The 23,696-nt window shown below is 41.2% G+C and overlaps 1 protein-coding gene across 2 annotated transcripts in view; it reads left to right on the top strand.

Annotated features, from left to right (window-relative positions):
- Window positions 1-23,696, top strand: part of ZNF704 (zinc finger protein 704) — a 158,005-nt gene that overhangs the window by 101,167 nt on the left and 33,142 nt on the right. For both annotated transcript variants that reach the window (XR_004904329.1, XM_028518353.2), the window contains exon 3: window positions 20,802-20,905. Coding sequence is in view for 1 of the 2 variants with exons in the window: in XM_028518353.2 (XP_028374154.1) it covers window positions 20,802-20,905 (104 nt within the window). In the remaining variant the exon portion in view is untranslated. The remainder of the gene's footprint in view (window positions 1-20,801; window positions 20,906-23,696) is intronic.

The following is a 23,696-nucleotide window of genomic DNA, read 5'->3' as shown; positions in this document are numbered from 1 at the left end:
TTTTTAACACATGGTGCTAAGTCTGTTGGAATATCATTATTCAAAAGAGTAAGTTAAGAGTTTTGGCCAAGATGCAGGGGTAAGTAGAAACCCTTTGCTTCTTTGCACAACCAAAAGGAGGATAACAACCAATCTAAAAACAATAAACAACCAGAAGTGCCAGAAAATCAAACTGCATGGAACTCTGACAACCAAGGAATTAAAGAAAAAATCAACCAGAAAAACCAGACCAGTAACGCAGTGGACCACATGGGCTGAGCTGGCTCAGAAAAACTGAGGCAAGGCAGTGGACTGGTGGGGCTGGCTGAAGGTGAAACTGAGACTCAGAGTTGACTGTGGACTATGGCAGGGGTTGCCACAATGGGAGAAACTCCCAGCTCACACGGGAGTCCATTGGAAAGTGGGGCTTGTGCCCAGCAAGCAAGCTGCATTGTGCTCTCTCTGACACCTCACCCACAGACAGTACCACAACACATCAAAGAGGGTTGCCCTGCCCTGGTGAATGCCTAAGGCCCCACCCCCTTACAACTTAACAGGTGCACCAACACAAAGAAATATGGCCCAAATGAAAGAACAGAGCAAAACTCCAAAGAGAGAGAGAGCTAAGTGGTGAGGAGATAGCCAACCTATCTGATGTGGAATTCAAAACATTAGTAATCAGGATGCTCACAGAACTGATTGAACTTGGTTGAAAAATGAAAGAGCAAATGAAGACCAAAGTGAAATAAAGCCAAATATTCAGGGAACCAACAGTGACAGGAAGGAAACCAGGACTCAAAACAACAATTTGGAACAAACGGAAGAAATAAACATCCAATGGTAACAGAATGAAGAAATAAGAATTCAAAAAAGTGAAGAGAGACTTATAAACTTCTGGGACTACCTGAAACATTCCAATATCTGAATTATATGGGGTGCCAGAAGGAGAAGACCAACAGCAAGAAATTGAAAACTTATTTGAACAAATAATAAAGGGAAGCTTTCCCAATCTGGCAAAGGAAATAGACGTCCAGGAAGTCCAGGAAGCTCAGAGAGTCCCAAAGAAGTTGGACCTAAAGAGGAACACACCAAGGCACATCATCATTAAGCTACCCAAGATTAAAGATAAGGAGAGAATCTTAAAAGTAGCAAGAGAAAAGGAGACAGTTACCTACAAAGGAATTCCCATAAGACTCTCAGCTGATTTCTCAAAAGAAACCTTTCAGGCAAGAAGGGGCTAGAAAGAAGTATTTGAAGTCATGAAAGGCAAGGACCTACATCCAAGATTACTCTATCCAGCAAAGCTATCATTTAGAATGGAAGGGCAGATAAAGTGCTCCTCAGATAAGGTCAAGTTAAAGGAGTTCATTATCACCATGCCATTATTATATGAAATGTTAAAGGGACTTATCAAAGAAAAAGAAGATAAAAAATATGAACAGTAAAATGAGAACAAACTCATAACTATCAACAAATGAACCTAAAAGAAAAAGAAAAAAAAAACAATGAAAACAAAAACTAAGCAAACAACTAAAACAAGAAAAGAATCAGAGAAATGGACGTCATGTGGAGAGATTTCAGTGGGGAAGAGGAAGGGAGGAATAGGAAGGAAAAGGTACAGGGGAGAAGGGGCATAATTCGTAGGCATAAAATAGACAGGGAAAGATAAAAAATGGTATAGGAAACAGAGAACTCGAAGAACTTATAATAAACAACCCATGCACATAAACTAAGGCAGGGTGGGAATGCTGGAGGGACAGGGCAGAGGAGGGATAAAGAGAGAAAAATTGGGAAAACCATAATATTATAATCAATAAAGAATAATTTAAAAAAGATCTGTCACTGTCTGTCACCAAATAAAAGTTGTCATTTATATTTAAAAAAATAATGAAGTTAGACTCCAACTCAACCATATAAAAAAATCAACTCAAAATGAATCAAACACCTAAGTTTGAAAGGTAAAACTATACTACTCTTAGAAGAAAACATAGGTACAAAGTCATGACCTTGGGTTAGACAATAGTTTCTTAGATATAACATCAAAAGCACAAGTGATGAAAGGGAAAAGAGCTAAACTGGGCTTCACCAAAACAGAGTTCACAGAATGGGAGAAAGTATTTGCAAGTCATATATCTGATATTGGTCTACTAAAAAGACAACTAACCCAATGAAAAGGGACAAAGGACTTGAACATTTTTGTAAGGAAGATACACAAATGAAAAGCAAGCTCATGTGAAGATATTCAACCTCATTAGTCCTTAGGGCAATGCCAATCAAAGTGATTTCACACCCAATATAATGGCTGTTATCAAAAAGATGAACACTATCTAGTGCTGGAAAGGATATAGAGAAATTGGAGCCTTTATTTATTGCTGGTAGAATTATAAAATGGTACAGTCACTGTGGAAAAGAGCTTGTCATTTCCTTAAAATGTTAAACATAGAGCTAATATGTGACCCACAGCAACTCCACTCTCAAGTGTATCCTAGAGAAAATTGCAAATACATGGCTACATAAAATCTTGTATGTGAATATGCATAAAAACACTATTCATAATAGCCAAAAAAAGTAGAAACAACATAAAAGTTCCTCAGCTGATGAATGGATAAATAAAATGTGATCTATCCTTATAATGGAATATTATTCAGCAATAAAGAGAAATAAAGTCCTGATATATGCTACAACATGGACAAACCTTAAAAACACTCAAGTTAAAGAAGAGAGTCACAAAAAAAAAAAAAAAAACATGTTGCCTCAGCCCATTTATGTAAAATGTCCAGAACAGACAAGTCTGTAAAGATAGAAAGTAGATGAGTAGTTACCAGAGGCTGGGGACTAGGTAGTGACTGCCAAAGGGCACAGGGTTTTTTGGGGGGAGGATGCAAATGTTCTGGCAGTAGTGATAGCCACCCAACTCTGAAAACATATTAAAAGCCAGTGGATTATATACTTTAAAAGCATGAGATTTTTGGTATGTAAATTGTAACTTAATAAATCTGTTATTTTTTTAAATGAGTCCTCCAAAACAAGGTCTCCTTCATAGAGCACTGGCCACATCATGCTTGAAATGCTGAATTCAGTCCTGGGCCTGGGACAGATGCAAATTAACCTTATCTCACTTGGGAACTTAGGACATTTAGATTGTATGGAGCAAAACATCGAAGACATATGTGGTGCTTAATCTATTTTAAAAAAGAAAAGACTTATAGTGTACATTTGAGTCCTTGAAATACAAGTGACATTTATGTGAGGAGGGATCCTAATTGCTCTCTGGAATCCTGAAACACTGAACTACATCAGGAAAAGAGTGTTGTGGCCTCAACACAGAGGAGAAATTTCTAACATGGGATTGTCCAAAAAAAGAGAAGAGACTGCCTCTGGGCATGATGACTGTCTCACCGTATCAGCACAGGATCAATGTGCATGTGGGGAGGGGGCAGTGGAAGGGGCAGAGGCCTCAGATGACACAGGCTTCAGATGACAGGTTGCCCTGGCTGACCCCGAGCTAGCTTTCCTATTAGTGGATTCTATTATTTAATCCCAGGAAACTCTTCTGGGTTGTAACCTACCACTCAGATATCATATGCCTAGAAGTGTGTGATAGTTTTTCTTCTTATTGCATTTGTTACTTTGCATGTTCTCACATTAACATGTACCAAGGTTTTTGCTCATTTAAAAGACCCTTAAAATAGCTCCTGAAATCCATCCTTATCAACCAGAAGTCAGACCATCAGCAAACCCAAAAGTGTTTCTGTGCCTTCATCCAGACCATTCATAAAATGATCCAAAGCTGTAGTTTCACAAGAACTCAGTGGTTGACATGTCTCCATCTAAAGAACAGCACATTTATTTCCACCTTTTTTTTCTGTCTATAAACTGGTTACTAAAGGCATTTTTAAATACCAAAGGAGTCACCTTTATTTAATATTTTATTTATTTTATTTTCAGTGGGAAAGAGAGGGAGAGAAGCATTGATGTGAAAGAGAAGTATCAACTGGTTGCCTCTCATATGTGCCCCAGCTGAGGACCAAACCCACAACCCAAGCATGTGCCCTGCTGACTGGGAATCAAACCGGTGACCCATCACTTACAAGGATAACACCCAACCAACTGAGCCACACTGATCAGGGCTAAAGGGGTCATTTTCAATGCCCTTCCTTGCACAACCTGATTTGGTTCAGAGTCATGCAGGGTCTAACCTCAGAGATCCCACAGCTTGGTGTCAGTTGGGAAGATGGAGGGCTTGAGCCAGTGCACATGTTTCTTCTCAAAGCGTTGTGATAGATGAGTCAGGCATAATTTGCTTTTGCAGAAATCATGTCATTTTACTTCCACCAGCATTAAAGATAAAAAATCTGAGCCTCAGCCATTGGTGGGAACCCTGCTTCTAAAACTGGTATGCTGTTGTCCGCCCTTTAGCTTGGGGCACTTAAAGACGGGTCATATAGCTGGAGCTAATAGGTTCTCCCTTCAGTTTCTTTGAAACAGTGACTGTTTAACCTGCCAGAGGCTATCAGTCAATTTCAAAGAATCCACCAACTTAAGTAATTTACAAAATCTGTGGGCGGAGATATATAGATTTTTCTTTCCCAATTCAGAGTTTGCACCTGAATCCCATTCACTGTATGTTTCTCTAGTCTTACTGTCTGACCAAAACACCACTGGTCCCAGTATCCATGCAACTGCTGCTGTTTGCTGCTCTGCTGCTCTGCACTTCCATTGACACTGCTACTATCAGAACTATCACTGCCATCTTCCAAGTTGCTGCTTAGAGGTTGTCCCTGACACCCATCACTAACAGACTAGGACAAGCACAGCTGTGGATGTAGTTTGGCTTGTGACAGAATGCATCAGAAACCACCCTTGAGTGTTGTCAGAGAGTTGTACTGCTGAGGCCTGGGGTCCTGGGAACCAGCTTTGCAATGAGATGTGTCCTGCTTTCCCTGCTGACAAGCTGGCCCAGCTCATCCACTGGGTGTGTCGCTGGTCTCCAGCTTGCAGGAAACCACACTCACATGTCTGGCCCTATCCACTTGTCTAACTCTTACCCACCTCTTTCCTTAGTATATGGGGTGAAAACACTCTTAGCTCCAGCTGCTTTCACAAAATACCAGAGACAGTGTGGCTTAAAAAAACAGACACTTACTTCTCACAGTTCTGGAAGCTAGAAGTCAAAGACCAAGGTGCCAGCTGATTGGGTGCTTGGTGAGGGCCCTCTTCTTGGTTGACAGGTGACTGCCTTCTTGTCTGGTGTCTCTTTTTCTTATAAGGGCATCAGTTTCATCCCAGGGGCTCCACTGCCATGATCTCATCTAACCCTAATTCCCTCCTCATACCATCACCTTACAGGGTAAGCCTTCACATATGAATTTTGGGAGGACACAAATATTCCATCCAAACAAACACGTACTGTGGTGTCCAGCTGCCTAGATGAGAATCCAACCTCCACTACCTACTTTCCTATACCACTCTGTGCCTCAGTTTCCTCAGCGCTGGAAGTGGGACCTATAATATTGTTGACCTCATAGATTTACTATAAGGATCAATTGAGTACATGAAAGTAACAACTAGAGCAGTTGCTGGCATGTAGTAAATGCTGCATAAATGATAACTGTTGTGGTTTAAAGAAATGGGTGACACCCTGGGTTTGACCCAGTAGGACCACAATGCAAAAAAGTATAATGAAGGTAAATCTTGGTCAGTTATTGGAGTGGTCTTTAGATAGTTCTGGAGACAGGAAGTTCTCCCCTCCCAGGACCCAGCACAGCAGGGCTGCTGGAGCCAGGTCACCTTGCCCCACCTGGGACTCCTCTAACAGGTACATTGTTCAGGATGCCCCCATCTACTGGACTTGCTCTGAGACTCTTAAAACTGCTCAGAAGTACTTCCTACCCAAGGCTTGCTTTCCTCACTCCTTACCTACGGGTGTCAGATCCACCTGGGGGCATGCAGGCTCTCCTCACCCTCACGGGCTCCCACTTCTCCACCCTTCCCAGACATCTTCCCCAATAAGTCACCTACAGAACTGATCTTGTCCCGGTGACTGCTTCTTGGAGGACTCAGATGGACACAGCGGCTATTATTATTACCTCTCTCAACTCCTCAAACTTTCACCTGCCTACAAGTGAAAGCAGGCACTTATTTCTGTCTGTGCTAGATGAACCTTTGTAGAAATGCCATACTAAGTGAGGAAAGTATTGTTAATGGAGATAGTGACATGTCATACTGAAAGGCTTTTTTCTCCATATTTTTATAATCATGTTTAAGTGGCTCATTTTTTCATCAAATTTTAAGTAAATCCAGATTTGGTAGTCTATATGTTTGTTAATTCCTTATCATAAGTTCATTTCAAGTATGTAGAAATACAAATTTATAATGATTTTTTTAAGTAAAAAAGACAGGTAACCACTAAGCTATTGAGTAACAGAAGTCTATTTGCATTGGGAATATTTAGAACTTCTTAATAGCATAGAATTGAAACATATATTGAGTGGATAGTTTAATCAACATGCTATTATAGTAAGTGCACCTACCTATAAACCACAACTACACTAGGTATGACAACCTAAATGTGTGAAACATTGCCAGCAGAGGTGGAAATTATTATTTATACCTGAGACCCCTCCAGTCATTTCTAGTGATACTTTTTACATTAAATATTAATTCCAGCATCCTGGGCTTCTAAGTTACTTGTATTGTTTTCAGAAGACATGTGAAATAGTAGCTCCAATGCTTTGCTTCCCTTGGACTGTAAACTTTTCTTAGCTGTAGCCTAAGCTCTGTTTGGCATCACTGAGCTGTATTCATCTACCTTGTATTACAGTAAACTGGATATGCCCTGGCCAGTAGCCACCCAGCTGTGTCACTGATCTGCTGATACGCCCAACAGTAACCTTTGCATTGTGTTCCTGACTCTATTGGTTTCTCCTGCTTATTCCTCAGGGGAAGTCATGTTTCTCGTGCACCAAGTAGACACAGCCCAGTGTGCAATTGTTCAGCCTTTGTGTTCAGTACATAGGTTTGATTTCATAGCCCTTAGATCAGACTGCTGTGCACAAGTCTAAGAGTGATAGAGTTACTATTTTCTATGGACCAGATACCTAATTGACAGTTCAAATTGACTGTCATCAAATCATAGCTGTGTGAATTGATGGAACATGCTACTCATGCCAACTTGTGCGAGTAACATGGTGAAAACATACTGAAAGAATCCAGGCACAGAAAAGTAATATTGTGTGTGAGGATCCTTCAAAGGGCACCTTGACACCACTCCTCCTGTCCCAGGAACTAGACATTCTGAGGCCTTACATCAGCCTTGGACAAGTTGTGGGGCAAGGAATTCTGCCCAGAGCAATACTTTGCACATAATAGATGTTGAATTAAGCTTGCTTGAATTATATTATAGGAGATGATCTTCAGTAAAAGCCAGCTCCAGAAATAAAATTATCCACAGCACATACTTCAGGAAATGTAACCACGGTCAGGCTCAGTGACCTGAAACAATCAAATTTTTTTTGACAAAATCAAATTAGCATCTTGAAGAGTTTTGTTTTGTTTTAATATATTTATTGATTATGTTATTACAGTTGTCCCATTTCCCCCCTTTCACTCCCCTCCCCCCTGCACACCCTCTCCCACCCAGATTCCCCCCCTTTAGTTCATGTCCATGTATCATAAGTTCTTTAGCTTCTACATTTCCCATACTATTCTTGCCCTCCCCCTGTCTATTTTCTCCCTACCATCTATGCTACTTATTCTCTGTACCTTTTCTCCTTCTCTCCTAGTCCCACTCCATTGTTGCTAACCCTCCATGTGATCTCCATTTCTGTGGTTCTGTCCCCATTCTATTTGTTTGCTTAGTTTGCTTCTCTTTTTGGTGTGGTTGTTAATAAGACAGTGAGTTTGCTGTCTTTTTACTGTTCATATTTTTTTGTCTTCTTTTTCTTAGATAAGTCCCTTTAACATTTCATATAATAAGGGCTTGGTGATGATGAACTCCTTTAACTTGACCTAATCTGAGAAGCACTTTATCTGCCCTTCCAGTCTAAGTGAAAGCTTTGCTGGATAGAGCAATCTTGGATTTAGGTCCTTGCCTTTCATGATTTGGAATACTTCTTCCTAGCCCCTTCTTGCCTGCAAGGTCTCTTTTGAGAAATCAGGTGATAGTCTGATGGGAACTCCTTTGTAGGTGACTGTCCCTTTATCTCTTGCTACTTCTAGAATTCTCTCCTTCATTTTAATCTTGGCTAATGTAATTATGGTGTGCCTTGGTGTGTTCCTCCTTGGGTCCAACTTCTTTGGGATTCTCTGAGCTTCCTGGACTTCCTGTAAGTCTGTTTTCTTTGCCAGAATGGGGACATTCTCCTTTATTATTTGTTCAAATAACTTTTCCACTTGCTGCTCTTCCTCTTCCCCTTCTGGTACCCCTATAGTTTGGATGTTGGAACATTTCTAGATGTCCTGGAGGGTCCTAAGCCTCTCCTCATTTTTTTAAAATTCTTGTTTCTTCCTTCTTTTATGTTTGGTTGTTTTTTTTCTTCCTTCTGGTCCACTCCATTGATTTGAGACCCAGTTTTCTTTCCATCACTGTTGGTTCTCTATGCATTTTCCTTCATTTCACTTAGTGTAGCCTTCATTTTTTTCATCTAATTTGTGACCAAAATCAACCAGTTTTGTAAGCATCCTGATCACCAGTGCTTTGAACTGTGCATCTGATAGGTTGGCTATCTCTTGGTTGCTAAAAAGTATTGGCTCTGAGGCTTCGATTTCTTCTTCTGTTTGAGTTTTTTTTTTTTTTTTGGTCTGGTTGCACCTGTTACGCATGAGGGGTGGAGCCTTAGGTGTTTACTCCAGCGGGCACCCTAGTCTCTGGGTTGTGATGTTGTGTGTGGGGGTGGGGTCAGAGAAGGAACAATGGCTCTTGCTCTGCTCTCTGTCGGATTTCAGTCCCCTCTGCAACTTCCCACAAGCAAACTAGGCCTTTCTAATGCTGGTTCCCGGGTGGGTGGGTCTGTGTATGTTTTAGGACCCTGTGGATCTCTCCAACAAACTCTCCTGTGAGGCTGAGAGTCTCTCCTAGCACCTCAACCTCCACAAGTGTTTTCAATCAGTGCTTTTAGGCTTTATTTCTGGATGCTGGGTCCCTGGGTTGCTTGGTCTATCTCGCTGCCCATTTTCACCTGGTTTATCTATGCTCAAATGTGTGACTGCAGACAGCCAGCTGCTTTGCATGCCTCACTGGGTCTGCTCCTTGCCTCTCTGCACCCACGTCCAGGGTCTGCCACCAGGGTCTGCCACCAGGGTCTGCTAGCAGCCACCTGTGCCCTGCGTGCCTGGATCTTCCAGCCACTGGTTTTTCCTGGACTCCACTCCTCTTACTGGTCTGGATGAATGGTTGTTGGGACTTCTATACAGTTCAATTTACTGTCTGTTCTGGTTGGTTTTTTTGTTTCTAAATTTTTGTTGTCCTTAATTTTGGTTGCGCAAAGAGGCGCAGTGTGTCCACCTACACCTCCATCTTGGCTGGAAGTCTGAAACAATCAATTTTTAATGGGGAGAAATCAGTTCACTTCTAGCCCATGAAACTAAAGATAAATGTTTCATAAGAGCAAGACATATGAATCATATGAAACTACTGTTTTGCATATTAAAAATAGTGAGTATCAGCAATTTCATGTGATTCAGCCTAGGAGTATAAAACAGATAGTGACATACAGGTTAGAATTTGAGTAAATGATTTGAATTGGAATTTAATCATTCACACTTTAAGCATATTATAATAATTCTATTTAAAGAAAATTCATTTAAAGAATTCTTTTGAAAGCAAAAACACTTTTTAATATAAGTAATAAGCCTATAATTTAATCTGTTTTGTCAACTTGAACATTTATATGCTATGTCCCTATTAATATGGAATCACCTATGTATGTATAAGAAATCCTTTTTATTATAAGATGATTTTAAATGTTATACAGAAAACTATGTAATCTCAGATTGCATTTATTTCTCAAATATAGTTCAATTATAGAAGATGATGAGTATGTCTCAAATTTAAGACAAAATTATAGAAATGGTCATGCAAATAGCATTAGTGTGTAGTTTGAAGATCACCTTGGGTCACTAGAACTCAGCAGGCCTGGCTGGCTGGCTGAGTGCCCTTAGAAGGCATTTGTAAAATGGGGTGATAATATCAACCCACAGTGGCAATTTAAACAGTGTACATAAAGCATCTGGCATTGGGCATGCTCAGGAAATACTAGCTATTTTGGAAAGATGTCATATTTGAGGAAAAAAGGATTACATCTTTTAAAACCAAATCTGGAACTTAGCACCTTTAAAAGGGATTAATTTAGTCTACATCATATACCAGTTTGTCCCCTCTTCAGAGCACAAGATGGAAGGGGTGCTGGGGATACATCTGTCCTGCTCAGGTATACCCAGACGTGTCTGAAATCTGCAAGCAGGTCCCAGAGAGCTCAAACATGAAATAGACCAAAATTTACAAAAAGAATACAAGTCCCCAATCCACCCCTCCCCCTCCCCCGGGCTAAAGCATGACAGGGGTAGCACACAGAGTATCTAACACTTCTCTGCACAGCTTGAGTGGCAGGGGAGGGGGGTGCAGGGCCTCATTCTCAGAGCAGATACTGCAGTGCCTTTGCAAACTACTTTGTGTCCCTCTATTCCTTGCGTCCCCTCTCACTCCAGGGCAGTCAGTCAGGTTGGATTGGTTGGGAACAATGTGAGTCCTCTCTCTTTCCAAAAACAATGAGATAAATGGCTACAACTCCAAGCCCACATTTAGGTCTGTTGCCAACATAATAATGTTACTATTTCAGGACAAGGAAGTAATAGAAATAAGTAATACATTCTTTCTAAACCTTATTTTTTAAAACTCTAGAGACAAAACTCACCATATATTTCTTTAATTAGCATACCAGAAAACACAGACTTGACTTTTTCCAACTGCCCTCATGAAATGACTATTATCACCATAAAATGTAGTGGGAAGTTCTTTCCATTATGAAGACCTAAATGGATTTGAGGCCTCCAAGCAATAAAGTAATCAACCCTAACAGTAAGTCTGTAGGAACCCAACTTGGACACAAATGTAAGTTCAAGAGATACAGTTTTGATTACAGTTTTCTTCCCCAGGACAACTATGACACTTAATCAGCTGGACTGCTAACTGCAGACTGCCCACTGCCTCAGGCCCTTCCATCCCACCTGTCCAGCATCCCCACCCTGCACATACTGCAGGCCCTGCCCGGCCACTGCTCCCAGGATTCTGGCTGAAACATCCCAAGCTCTTCCAGACATTCTGACCATTGCTTTGGCCACTGCTGAGGCAAACTGAGCTGCTTAGTGGGACGCAGATGTCAGCAAGGACATGGCCGACCCAGACAGAGGTGGCCACCATGGGCACAGGGTCTGGGAACTTATTATTATGGTCCCCTCCAACTCCCTTCATGTCTTCCTCTATGCACAGAGCACACACTGGTCCCCACAGAGACACACACATGGACCCAGACACATGCACACACAGGATACACACACAGAGACATATGCATAGAGACACATGCAGACTCACACAGGACATCAACTTATACACATACACCATAAAAAGAACCTGGTTGTATTCCCTCTGGTCTTCCATCACCTGGTACCTGAATGGTCATCACTGAAGGGTGCTCCCACACACAGAGGGCTCTGTGTTCAGGTAGAACTGCATGGACTAAGACAGGCCTTTCACCCCTGGGAGAATATGTTGGCTGCCATCAGAAGCACCAGACCTACAAAGCAAAAAGGCCATCTGGGGACATGCACAATGTTTCTCAGAGCAGCACTTCACAGCCTGCTCACATCAACAAGTCCAGCTAATCACCCAGCATTGTTTCCAGGGGACTTGGAACTTATTATTTAATAATGTTAGTGCTGTCATTCCAGAGTTCCCTGATGGGTCTGCAAGCCTTTGTAAATACAGAAGAATTATCACAGACTCTGGAACAAAGTCAATTTTGCATAGAGAAGCCAACATTTTTAGGGCAAGTAAAAAAATATTCCTGTAAATGATTAATTGAATAAGTCATAAATTAAACAAATGGGACTACAGCAAACTAAAAAGTTTTTGCTCACATGGCTCATCTTTTTTCACCTGATTATCTCAAGCTCAGGCTTTTGGGGATTTTCATGTTATTTCACCTATAAATATTTCAGTAGGTACAATTTAGGCTTTTACTCTAATTAGTTCACTGAAATGAGAATTTGGATAAAGGATGATGATAATAATAATTACTATTAATTGAGTGTTTAGTATATGCTAGATATATGTTAATAATTTTATTTAATTCTTTAAAAACCCTATAAGGTTTGTATTATTGACATTTCTATTTTATAAATAAGGAATACAAAGCTTTGCAAAGCTACAAGATTTTCCTAAAAATCACTCAGCTATTAAATGCATTTGCTGGGGATGAACCTCAGTCCATCCACCAGATGTTGTTGGGCCAAGGGGACAGAAATGGCAAAGTAATTGGAGGTCTTCAATACATCTTCTGGGGTCATAATTCCAGGTAAAAATAGTGGCTATAATTTATGTGCCAAAATATTTGGTGCTATCGGGGAGAAAGGTGGTAATGGAAAGGCTGGTTGATGCCTGAACTAGGAAGAGTCAGAGAACAAGGTAACTGCTCTGCTGAACCCAGCGAGACCAAGGTCTTTTGCATGAACATGAAGAGGACGTTTGAACAATAATAAAAAAATGTTAAAATAAAAATAAATAAATACATACATAAATAAATAAATAAATAAATGATTGTCTTCTGTGTAAGGCAGGATGAGTGACCCAACAGAAACAGGAGAAACTTAGGGGAGAGCTCAGGTCCAGAAACTGGGAGAAGGTAAGGATGCAGAAGGGGCAATTTTCAATGGAAAGTGGGGCCTTGTGGCCAGAGTAACAAGGGCCAGGAAAGAAATCCATGGTGGTAGGGCCCAGAAAGAGAGAGAAACAAGTGAGAGAAAGAGGGACAGACTGAATATCATCTTTTCAGGTGAAGTGGGATAGACATCAAAGTACTTGCATATTTCCATACTACTCAATGTGTGATCCACAGGTCAATGTAGGTGTGCAAACTGTCAGCAGTGCACAGTGAGCAGAGACATAGACTGGATGCAAGGGTTAGACATCTATCTTGCCTTATGTGTTACAGTGTATTTGCTGTTTTTCACATGTTGTTTGATCAAGGTCACTGGACATATTATTGCAATAGGCAGCTTCCCTGATCTTCCCTTTGGTGCTAAAAGAAACAACTAAAATGAATTTGGAGGTATTAACAGTTACCACTTTAGCTACAAAATTCCTTCAGAAAGGAAACAATTTTTTTTATGCTTAAACACATTTAGTAGTTAACTAGATCCAGTTTGCCAAACTCTTAGTAAAAGCTTTCCTAAAATTCCAAGATTGGGGATGGTTACTCTGACCTTTCCAGTAGGAGAACTTTTACTTTCAGACTTAATTCCTTGTTTTAGGATTACCACAAGTTTTAAAAGTAATTGAACTGGGTCTAAACAGCAGATTTTTGTTGTTGCAAAGGAACTGGATTAGTGCTAACCTGAGGAATGTATTCTTCACCCTTATTTCCATTTGTTACTACAGCACTTTAATTGCAGATTAATGTCTCTTACAGCACTCCAGCCTGTAAAACATTTCTCTCTTAGCTGGTGGGTTAGCCAAGGATATGGTGTGTGTGCACACCCTGCTCCCTCCCCACCAACAAATGGCATTCAGGCGTGAAGTGACTCAAAAGAAGAAAAAGCTCCTTGTGACATAAACAATAGCTTGCCTTGTAAGCACTGGCCACAGCCTAGCTCTCTGAGCCAGACAAGCAGTGCCCACCCATGCACGGACCGGGGACTGTGGCCAAGTTCCCTAATGCCATGTACACTCCTGAGTACCTCCATATCACAGATGATGTCATTCTACAACCTGCTGCCATGGTCACTAAGCAATCAATTCCACAGATGAAACGTCAGTTGTCAAACCCAAGAAACTCATTTTCCACCTGGCAGCCAGAGTGAGCTTTTTGAAAGGTGAATCTGATAGCATCACCCCAACTTGAACTGACCTCTCCAAAGCCCAACCTGCTTGAAATAGTTCAGTGCTCTTTAGGGCTTAGAAGATAAGGGTGAAAACTCCCAGCAACCTGCGAAGGCCCTCCTGGGCCTGTCCCCAGTCCAAGTTCATAGCACACCGTGCTAAGCCTTTCTGCTCCTTTTCAAGGCAGCCTGGCCCAAGCTCTGAACTGCCTGCCCAGAGTTCCTCCCTGCCCTCAACTGGGCAAGGCCAGTGCTCACTTCTAGGCTCCCTTAGCTGGGGACGTGTGAAGGACCTCATCAAGTCCATAGCACCCTTTTGGCATTTGTCACATCCATAGGTTTATGATTTTTTAAATGTGTTTGATTAAGGTCTGCTTCTCCAACAGACTGGATAGATTTCAGGGGGGCAAAACTTTGCCAGGTCTTGAGACTCTATTTCCAGTACCCAGAAGAGCTGCTTGCACAGAGCTAGTCCTCTAGAGTGAAGGCTAAAAGCAGGAACTTGTGAACATAAAATCTAGACACATTCATGCTTTGGCTATTGTAGACAGTCCTCAAGAGCTGTGATGTCATGAGGTGGATCCTGGCCAAGGCACTGCCGTGAAGCCCCAGTGAGCAATGTGGCAGCTGCTTCTGTGTGTGCCAGTGGTCACCTCTTACAGAGTAACTCCTATGAAGTTAGAACAGTGTGGTTCTTTATGAAAAACAGTATCTCCAACAGCACCCTCACTCCCCACCACCACCACCCAAAAGAAAAGCAACATCTTTCTAGTGCTGCTACCCAGTAAAAAGAGCTAGGAGAGTCCTTGACTGCACCCCTCTTGCTTGCGAGACAGATGCTCTGGGTAGATTTGTGAGTGTGAAGGTTAAGACCTCACATTCATGGAACCTTGGCTGTAGGTGAGGCTCTGCTGATGCTCACAGGTGTTTTCTCATTGAATTGTCTCAACAATTATTCTCTTTTTACATGTGAAGAAACAAAGACTCAGAGAAGTTAAGTAATTTCCCCAAGGTCACACAGCTAGTGATGGCTGAGAGTGGATTTAAAGCCACATGATTCTACTCATTCCAGAGCCTGCACTCTCTTTTCCCCCAGAGACACATCCTTAGCTGATATCAAGGGAGTTCTGTACTCACAGACTAAATACTGTCTGTTCATAGAGGAAGAGCTGTCTCTTAGTCTAGTACTTTGGGTTTGAATTAAGATTTAACTAAAAATAGCTACATAGTTTTTTTTCAGTTTTTTTGTTTTCCATTACTTTAAGCATTTTGACCTCTTTCTAAAACCCAGATTAATCATCTGTCTGTCTCCTGGGTTCATGAATGTCCGTGGCTCTCTCTGCTTTCAAAAACACAAGAAGTCACTTAGCCAGGCACATGAGGCACAGAAACCATCCCATGTTTCATCCTTTCTTCTTTCCCACTGCTTCCTCCACCAGGACTCCTAAGCTGTTTGCAAGACAAACACTTGCATGCTTCCTTGCCTGAAATGGGGTTCTCCCATCCCAGAATCCTATTCATCCATCAAAGCCAAGTCAACCTCAGTAAATTCTATAATACTCAACCAGATCTGGGAGGAAAGATTATTTGGAGGTCTCAGCCTATTGTAAATATGTGATTGGTGAAGTCTTCAACAGTAGATTCAAATTCAATTTCCAATTACAAGAAAACACCTACTGTCATCTGGAATGAGTTTGGGGTTTTTTTTCACCAACCCTAAGTCTACCAGAAGGCCTCTGCAACAGCTTTCTCAAAGTGTAACAAATTCTACTTCGTGTATCATCTCTTCATGTTTAATTACAAGGATTTGAATTTGCAGAACCAATTAATCAGTAATTATATAGCACCATAACAAAAGAAATTAAACAAAGATTAAAAAAAAAACAAAAACACAGCTCAGCACAAGGCTATCATCTGGTGATGTTTCATGCAACATGCCAAAAGTACTCCCTGAGAAATACAGGCTGAGTAGCGAGTGATGTGGGCCCTTGATGTTGGTGGTGGTGGTTGTTGTTGTTGTGACCATTGATGCCAACATGAAATCTAAAGGTAATGCAAATATGAAAACACTGATGATGCTAATGTTAGTTCATGTTATTCTTCATCAGGAATCTACTATCTGATAATTATGTTGAAAGGTAGTGGCAAACTTTAGCAATGCAAAAGAAATTCATATTTTATAATGATAGTTTCTCTATTGAATCTTCATATTTTAAAAAATCACTTAGATCAGCTCTTGATTTAATTATCAACTAGACTTCTAAAACAAACCTCAGAAATGAAAAATAATAAAAGATACAAAGCTGGACTTCTGGCCAAGATGGATGTATAGGTATCTACCTACAATGTGCCTCCTCACACAAACGAAAGAAGGACAAAAACAAATTTAAAAACAAAAAACAGCCAGAACTGACAGAACACCAAACTGTATGGAAGTCTGACAACCAAGGAGTTAAAGAAGAAATATTTATCCAGACTGGTAGGAGAGGCAGAGATGGGGAGCTAGGTCAGAGGAGTCTCAGCAAGGTGGCAACTTGGAGGACTGGAGTGGGTGAGGTGGCAGCAGGAAGAGTGAGCGGTCCCACATTTTTGTGCAAATAAACCAAGAGGAACAACTGGGGAGCAAGACAGACCTCACAACCCAGGGTTCCATCCAGTGCAGGGAAATAAAGCCTCAAAACCTCTGACTGAAAAAACCCATGAGAGTTGAGGCAGCAGTGGGAGAAACTCCCAGCCTCACAGGAGAGTTCATTGGAGAGACTCACAGGGTCCTAGAATGTAAACATACCCACCTACCTGGGAATCAGCACCAGAAAGGCCCAATTTGATTGTGGGTGGAAGAGGAAATGACTGAAAGCTGGGATAGAGGTGAACAAACCATACTGTTTCCTTTTAGATCCCACCCCCACATACACCCTACAACACAGCAAAGTGGGTTGCCTGCCCAGGTGAACACCTAAGGCTCCACCCCTTACTACATAACAGGCCCACCCAGACCAAAAAAAAGAAAAATGGCCCAAATGAAAGAACAGATTAAAGCTCCAGAAAAAATAAAACTAAGTACACAAAAGACAAACAACCTATCAGATGCACAGTTCAAAACACTGGTAACCAGCATGCTCACAGAATTGATTAAGTATGCTCACAAAATAGAGGAAAAAATAGAGGCTATGAAACGGGAAATAAAGGAAAATGTACAGGGGACCAACAGTGATGGGAAGGAAACCAGGACTCAAACCAATGGTTTGGAGCAGAAGGAAGAAATAAACCAGAACAGAATGAAGAAATAAGAATTCAAAATATTGAGGAGAGGCTTAGGAGGCTTCAGGACAACTTTAAATGTTCCAGAAACATCCTAGTCATAGGGGTGCCAGAAGCACAAGAGAAAGAGCAAGAAACTGAAAACTTATTTGAATAAAGAATGGAGAACTTCTCCAATCTGTCAAAGGAACTAGACTTCCAGGAAGTCCAGGAAGCTCAGAGAGTCCCAAAGAAGTTGAACCCAAGCAAGCACATACCAAGGCACATCATAATTACATTACCCAAGGTGAAAGAAAAAGAGAGAATCTTAAAAGTAGCAAGAGGAAGGGAGACAGTTACCTACAAAGAAGTTCCCATAAGTCTATCAGCTGATTCCTCAAAAGAAACCTTGCAGGCAAGAAGGGGCTGGAAAGAAGTACTCAAAGCCGTGAAAGGCAAGGACCTATATCCAAAAATACTCTATCCAGCAAAGGTTTCATTTAGAATGGAAGGGCAGACAAAGTGCTTCCCAGATAATGTCAAGTTAAAGGAGTTCATCATCACCAAGCCCTCATTGTGTAAAATGTTAAAGGGACTTATAAAAAAAAGAAGATAAAAATATGAACAGTAAAATGACAACAAACTCATAACTATCAACAACCAAACCTGAAAAAAGAAACTAAGCAAACAACTAGAACAGGAGCAGAATCACAGAAATGGAGATCACAGGGAGGGTTCTCAGCAGGGTGGTAAAGGGAGGAGAATGAGTGAAAAGTTACAGGGAATAAGGAGCATAAATGGTAGATAGAAAATAGACAGGGGTCTATTTTCTATAGACCCCAGGTTAAGAATGGTATAGGAAATGCAGAAACCAAACAATTTATATGTAAGACCCCTTAGACCTGATCTAAGTGGGGAGTATAGGGTGGGGATACTGGTAGGGGGAGAGTGCAGGGCAAAGGGGAATAAAGGCGGGAAAAATGGGACAACTCTTGTAGCATAATCAATAAAATATATTTTTAAAAACACAAAGCTGATTGTGGGAGGGGAAATAAAGGTCCCTGAAACCAAAGAGAAGGAAAAAGAGTAGCCATGTAGTCCGCCCTTGCAGAAATTAGGGAAGAGTGCTGAGGACTCTCTGTGGAGTTCCTGCCATTTCCCAATGGTTCCTGGGCCTCTTATTCTGGTTCTCAAACTTATTGTTTTTTTGGTGGGTAGGGTGGATTTTATTTTTTTTTTTTGAGAGAGAAGGGAGGGAGAAAGAGAGGGAGAGAAACATCACTGTATGGTCTCTTCTCATGTGTCCCTCATCAGGGACGTGGCCCAAAACCCAGGCATGTGCCCTGACTGGGTATTGAACTGGTGTCCCTTTGGTTCTCAGGCTAGCACTCAATCCATTGAGCCACACCAGCCAGGGCTCAAACCCTTTGTTAAAAACAGAAAAGGAGAAGACAGAGTTGGAAAGAGCAGTCAGTAGCTCCTGCAATTCAGTCCTGGGATGGGTGACAGTGTGGCCTGCTCCTGCCCCAACACCAGCGTGAAGCAATGGTAACAGCTAGGCTCTAGGTAGGCAGCTAGCTGGACAGCAGTCTACCCAGCAAGCCTCTCTCCTACAAGGCCCCTAGTGACGCCTGCCCCTGTGACATGCCTATACGGGGTGTTGAGCACTCAATGACTGTAAGGTGCTTTAAGTTCTTTTCCACACTGCTTCAGGAGACTTCGTTTCTATAAGAAAATGGCCTTACCTTTACTCCCAAGTCTAAGGATCTTATGACTTGTGGATATTGTAAAGTCTTGTCATGGCATACTAAATGACCGAGTAGTTTTTTTCTCTTGTGTATGAGGTTGACTTAAAAACTTCTGCAGAGTAAATTCCACTGTGTACTCAGTGTTCTAGAAGCATCTTTAATTGCAAGTCTCTGAAAAAAGGAATTTGTCTTTCAATAAAACAATTTTCCAAGAAAGAGTGAACGGCACTTTGGAAAGAACTGTGTATAGAAGGAAATTTCAGATTCTCATCTTAGATTGGAAAAGTAAGATTTGTTTGGTAATTTAGGATCATGGTGGACTCTGGAGAGCCAAATTATAATACTTTTTTTTATAACTTCATCATGAAATTAATTGAGTAGCCCACCCCCAAAATTGGAAACAATTTGATTTTTTTCTGATTTAGGAATCTGTTTTCCTACTGTACTATCAAGTTTCTATCTCTATGACTTCATTGATTTTACAAATTATGCAGCACACATATGATTGAAAGCCACATTTGTCAACACAATGATTAATTTGGCCGTGTGGTTTATTAATCCTCTGTTGTGCTGCTTCAGTTGTCCCCCAATTTGAAATGTTCATGTCTCAGGAGGTATAATTTATCTGATATCAGTGTACTACATACGTTTTTGCCTCTTGATATTAACTTCTTTATTGAAATCAGCCTTAGAAAGCTGACTCCAGTCCACAGTGATCATTATCTTATGGGCCTTTATTGGGGTTAACTGGCCAAAATACACGAGCTAGAATATCATCTTCATTTCAGTGAATGATGGGAGTGGTCCTCACTTTTACCACACATTCTCCACTGCTCAGACTTGTCACCTCCAGCAAAGTGCTGCAAAGCAGCTCACTGGGGTTCAGTATTGCCCCTCATCTTTCTCCCATTTCAGTGAATGATCCAGTTAACATTCAAATCAAATACCTGGGAGCCACCCTGAGTCACCCCTTTCACTCACCTCACAGCCAGTGTCTCAGCTAGTCTGCCAGGTTGACTTCCACTGCCCCAACCATCATTCCAGCCACCATTTCCTCTTCTCTTGGGTCCTAGCAATTCTCTCCTCCCTAGACTCCCTGCTTGTGCTCTCCTTTCCACAATCTATTCTCCAGAGAGGAGATCAGTAATTATTTTTAAAAATATAAATGTCACTAGGCTTGCTTAAGTCCCTCTAGTGACTTCCTTGTCTGGCTGGTTATACTTAGAATAAAATCAGAACCTCCCCATGTCCTGTAGGACCCCCATGTCTCCTTCTTACACTGATTGGGTTGTTCTTCAAATGGATGAATCCTTCTCTCCCTAATACTATAGGGCACAGGTGGCAGACACAAGGCCTGTGGGCTGAATCCAGCCCTCCACCTTGTTTTATCCAGCCCAGTACCTTATTTCTACCCGGCAGAAGCACCAAGCTCCCATTTAACTGTTAAGGAGTAATTATATTTATGCAGTCCTAAAATTACCTTCGTCCCTTTGAAGGCAACCATGAGGCTGATATGGCCCCCAATGAAAATGAGTTTGATACCCCTGGTATAGGATTTTGATGGGATCACTTAACTGCTGGAATTCAGCTTCCTTATCAGTACAATAAAGCTAACAAAACACTGGATTTTCAAAGAGATAAATTCAGGGAGTACATGTGTGTGGTAGTATGTCGTACATGGCGTGGCCCATAGTCCATGCAGAGTGATCACTGTTAATAGTGTCCCTCCCTATTTTCCAGGAAATCCTCAGAGGAACTGGACATGGACAAAGTGACAGCAGCAATGGTACTAACCAGCCTGTCCACCAGCCCTTTGGTTCGAAGTCCTCCTGTGCGGCCAAATGGTGAGCAAGGGGACGAGCGTAGGGAAGGGCCCCTGGGCACCAAGAGCACTGCCTCCCTTTGAGAGGTCCCATAGGGGTCTCATACCTATTGAATGAAATGAACAGTTAATCCTTGCCATGATCAGGAAGTCAGGGCAAATGTGGGACTCCAGGGTACCACATTCATCCCTCTATCCATTCCACACATACCACCTTGCCAGGACACTTACCTGCAGTACTTTGTCCCTTTCCCCAAGTAAATGGAGTAAATGGATTGGTTTAATGAAGTTATTTTCCCAGCATTTTTTCTGTTCAGTCAGATAGGTAATTGGATCAAAAAACTTTGAAGATTAAATATTTTGAAACAGCATTATGCCAGACTCCTCAATCAAACACAATTATTTAGTCCATTCATTCACTCAATATATATTTATTAGGTACTGTGCCAGATGGTTTGAGTACATTAATGAGAACAATGTCCATACTCCCATGTAGTGTCCCAATCTCTTTGCAGGGGTAAAAGACTCTCAATCATAGCCATACCAATAGCTAGCATTTACTGAACATTTACTATGTGACAAGTGCTAGGTTTGCTTTATCTCATGTAATTCTCAGAACTCTGTGAGATATCATGATCTCTGTTTTACAGATGAGTAAACTGAGGCACATGGATTAATTGACTTGTAAATAGCAAAGCTGAAATTCTCTTCTATATCTTCCTGATCTCAGATCTGTTACCTTGGTTATGACATATTGTGGACTCATATGATTCACTATGAGAAATCAGGAGGGCAATAGGAGATGACATCAGAGACCATTAATTGTAGACATTAATCTGAGGCTGCAGCAGAGCTATTAAGTGATTGCCACTGGAAAGTTACAATTGGGTTTATAGGCAAAAACAAAAAAGAACAAAAAAAAAATATGGTGTCCTGATCATTGATGGTCATAGAGGGGACAGATAGGACATAACTGAGAAATATAAGGAAGGTAGAATCAACAGGACTCAGTGATGGACAAAGAGGATGAAGGAGAGGGAGTGACAGGGTGACTTCCAAGCAGTCGATATGCTTCATCAAGGAGACCCATTCCCTGAGATGGGAACAAAGGCAGAGGAGTACATCTATTGGTGAATGTTTGGGACAAGAGCTGGGGTCACTGAAGAAGACAATAGATTCAGTTGGAAACATGTTTAGTGGGCAGGACTGAGGCTCATTCAAGGGATGGTGTCTGGGGAGATCTGAGCTATCCAGGTGGAATTGAAAGGCAGCATTTTGAAGGCATGAGAGTAGATGGGATCTCCCTGAGAGAATCGTAGAAAGGTACTGAGCAAAGAGAAGAAGGGAACTGAGAGGGAAGGGGTGCAGCCCACCATCACTTAAGGGATCAGCAGAGGGGAAAGAACCCAGGAAGAACCTGAGGATGACCAGAGGTAGAGGAGAGCTAGAAGAGTGTGGTTTCATGGAAGGCAAGCATCAGATGTGTGTTTCAAGGACACATCTGATGCTTCAGAAGCTCATCTGTGAAACAGACTGAATTCTGTAGCAAGATGAAGGTCCCTGGAGATCTGGCCAGAGCATTCATGGTGGACCAACCACGGGCAGAAATCAGATTGCAGCTGACTGAAATGTAATGCACTGAGACCACAGAGTGAATGTTACCAACATTGGAACACCATTTCTCAAAAACCAGCCTAGTCAGTTATGAGACCAAGGTATGGTTCACACATAATCTGGTAGTAAGTGTGAGGTGTGAAAATAAATTTGTTGAACAGCCAGTGAATCCTCACCAAAACATATTCCACTCCAACTGTGGATGCAAAGAATGATCGAGGTGCTGGGAAGTCAAATCAAAACCATAAATCAGTAGTACCCACCCCCTGTCATGACCACCACAAGTGGAGGCGAGGCCACCTCATTACACAGAATGGGTGAGCTGACTGTGAGGTGAGCCTAACCAATGCTGTGGAATGACAGGGCCTTTCTTCTCAGGGCCCCTTTAACAAGCATCCTGACTTAGTCTGCTCAGTGAGGCTATGCCACCAAAGAAAGATTGCAGTTAAAGCAAAACTGAAGAATCCCCAAAACCAATCCTAGCAAAAGGAATTATATAAAAGATAAAAAAGTTAATAGTGAAAAAAATTCTTAGGGGTTACAAACAAGTATTTACTTTGTCCCAAGCTGGGCCACCAAATGCAAATAAATTGTAGATTTTCATTGCTTAAAAAAAAAAAGAATTGCAGGATTTCATAGAACCCTCAGAGGAGAAAGAATATATTTTAATGTGACCATTATTTTTAACGTGGCATTCTTTTTGAATTGAGAACCTTTTTAATGTTATTTTTTTACCTTGAAGGGTTAGAATGAAAGTAAAACCTTTTGCTTCTTCAATGCAAACTTTTGTTAGCATAGTTATAAGAAAGTAATTCAGTGTTCATTATGGTTTTTAAAAATAACTATCCAACTAATATTCCCAAATTGTCTGATCTTTCATTAAGTCTGCAACAAGCAGCAAATTCTTAACAAGGAAAAGCCATTAATGGTAATAATGATAATGAAGGCATTGGATTTTTAAGAAATATATATTATGACCAGAATTATTGTATGTCAGTAAATTTTTGAAAACTGTTGTGATCCTTTTTGTGCTAGAAAAGGATCATTTTGTCAGGAAATGGGTCTGCAAAGAGGGTGAGAGTTCCAGCAGGGCTTGTCTGTATTTTTGCCCAATACTTTTTTTAAGACAAGGAGACACTGCTCTTTAAGAAAGAAAAATTACAAATTGGTTCTGACTTTTTTCTGAAAAATTCATTTAT

Source organism: Phyllostomus discolor, chromosome 7, assembly GCF_004126475.2.
Source record: "Phyllostomus discolor isolate MPI-MPIP mPhyDis1 chromosome 7, mPhyDis1.pri.v3, whole genome shotgun sequence".
Taxonomy (NCBI): Eukaryota; Metazoa; Chordata; class Mammalia; order Chiroptera; family Phyllostomidae; genus Phyllostomus; species Phyllostomus discolor.
The sequence above is the reverse complement of the archived record's forward strand: the minus strand, read 5'-3'. Positions and strand labels throughout refer to the sequence as shown.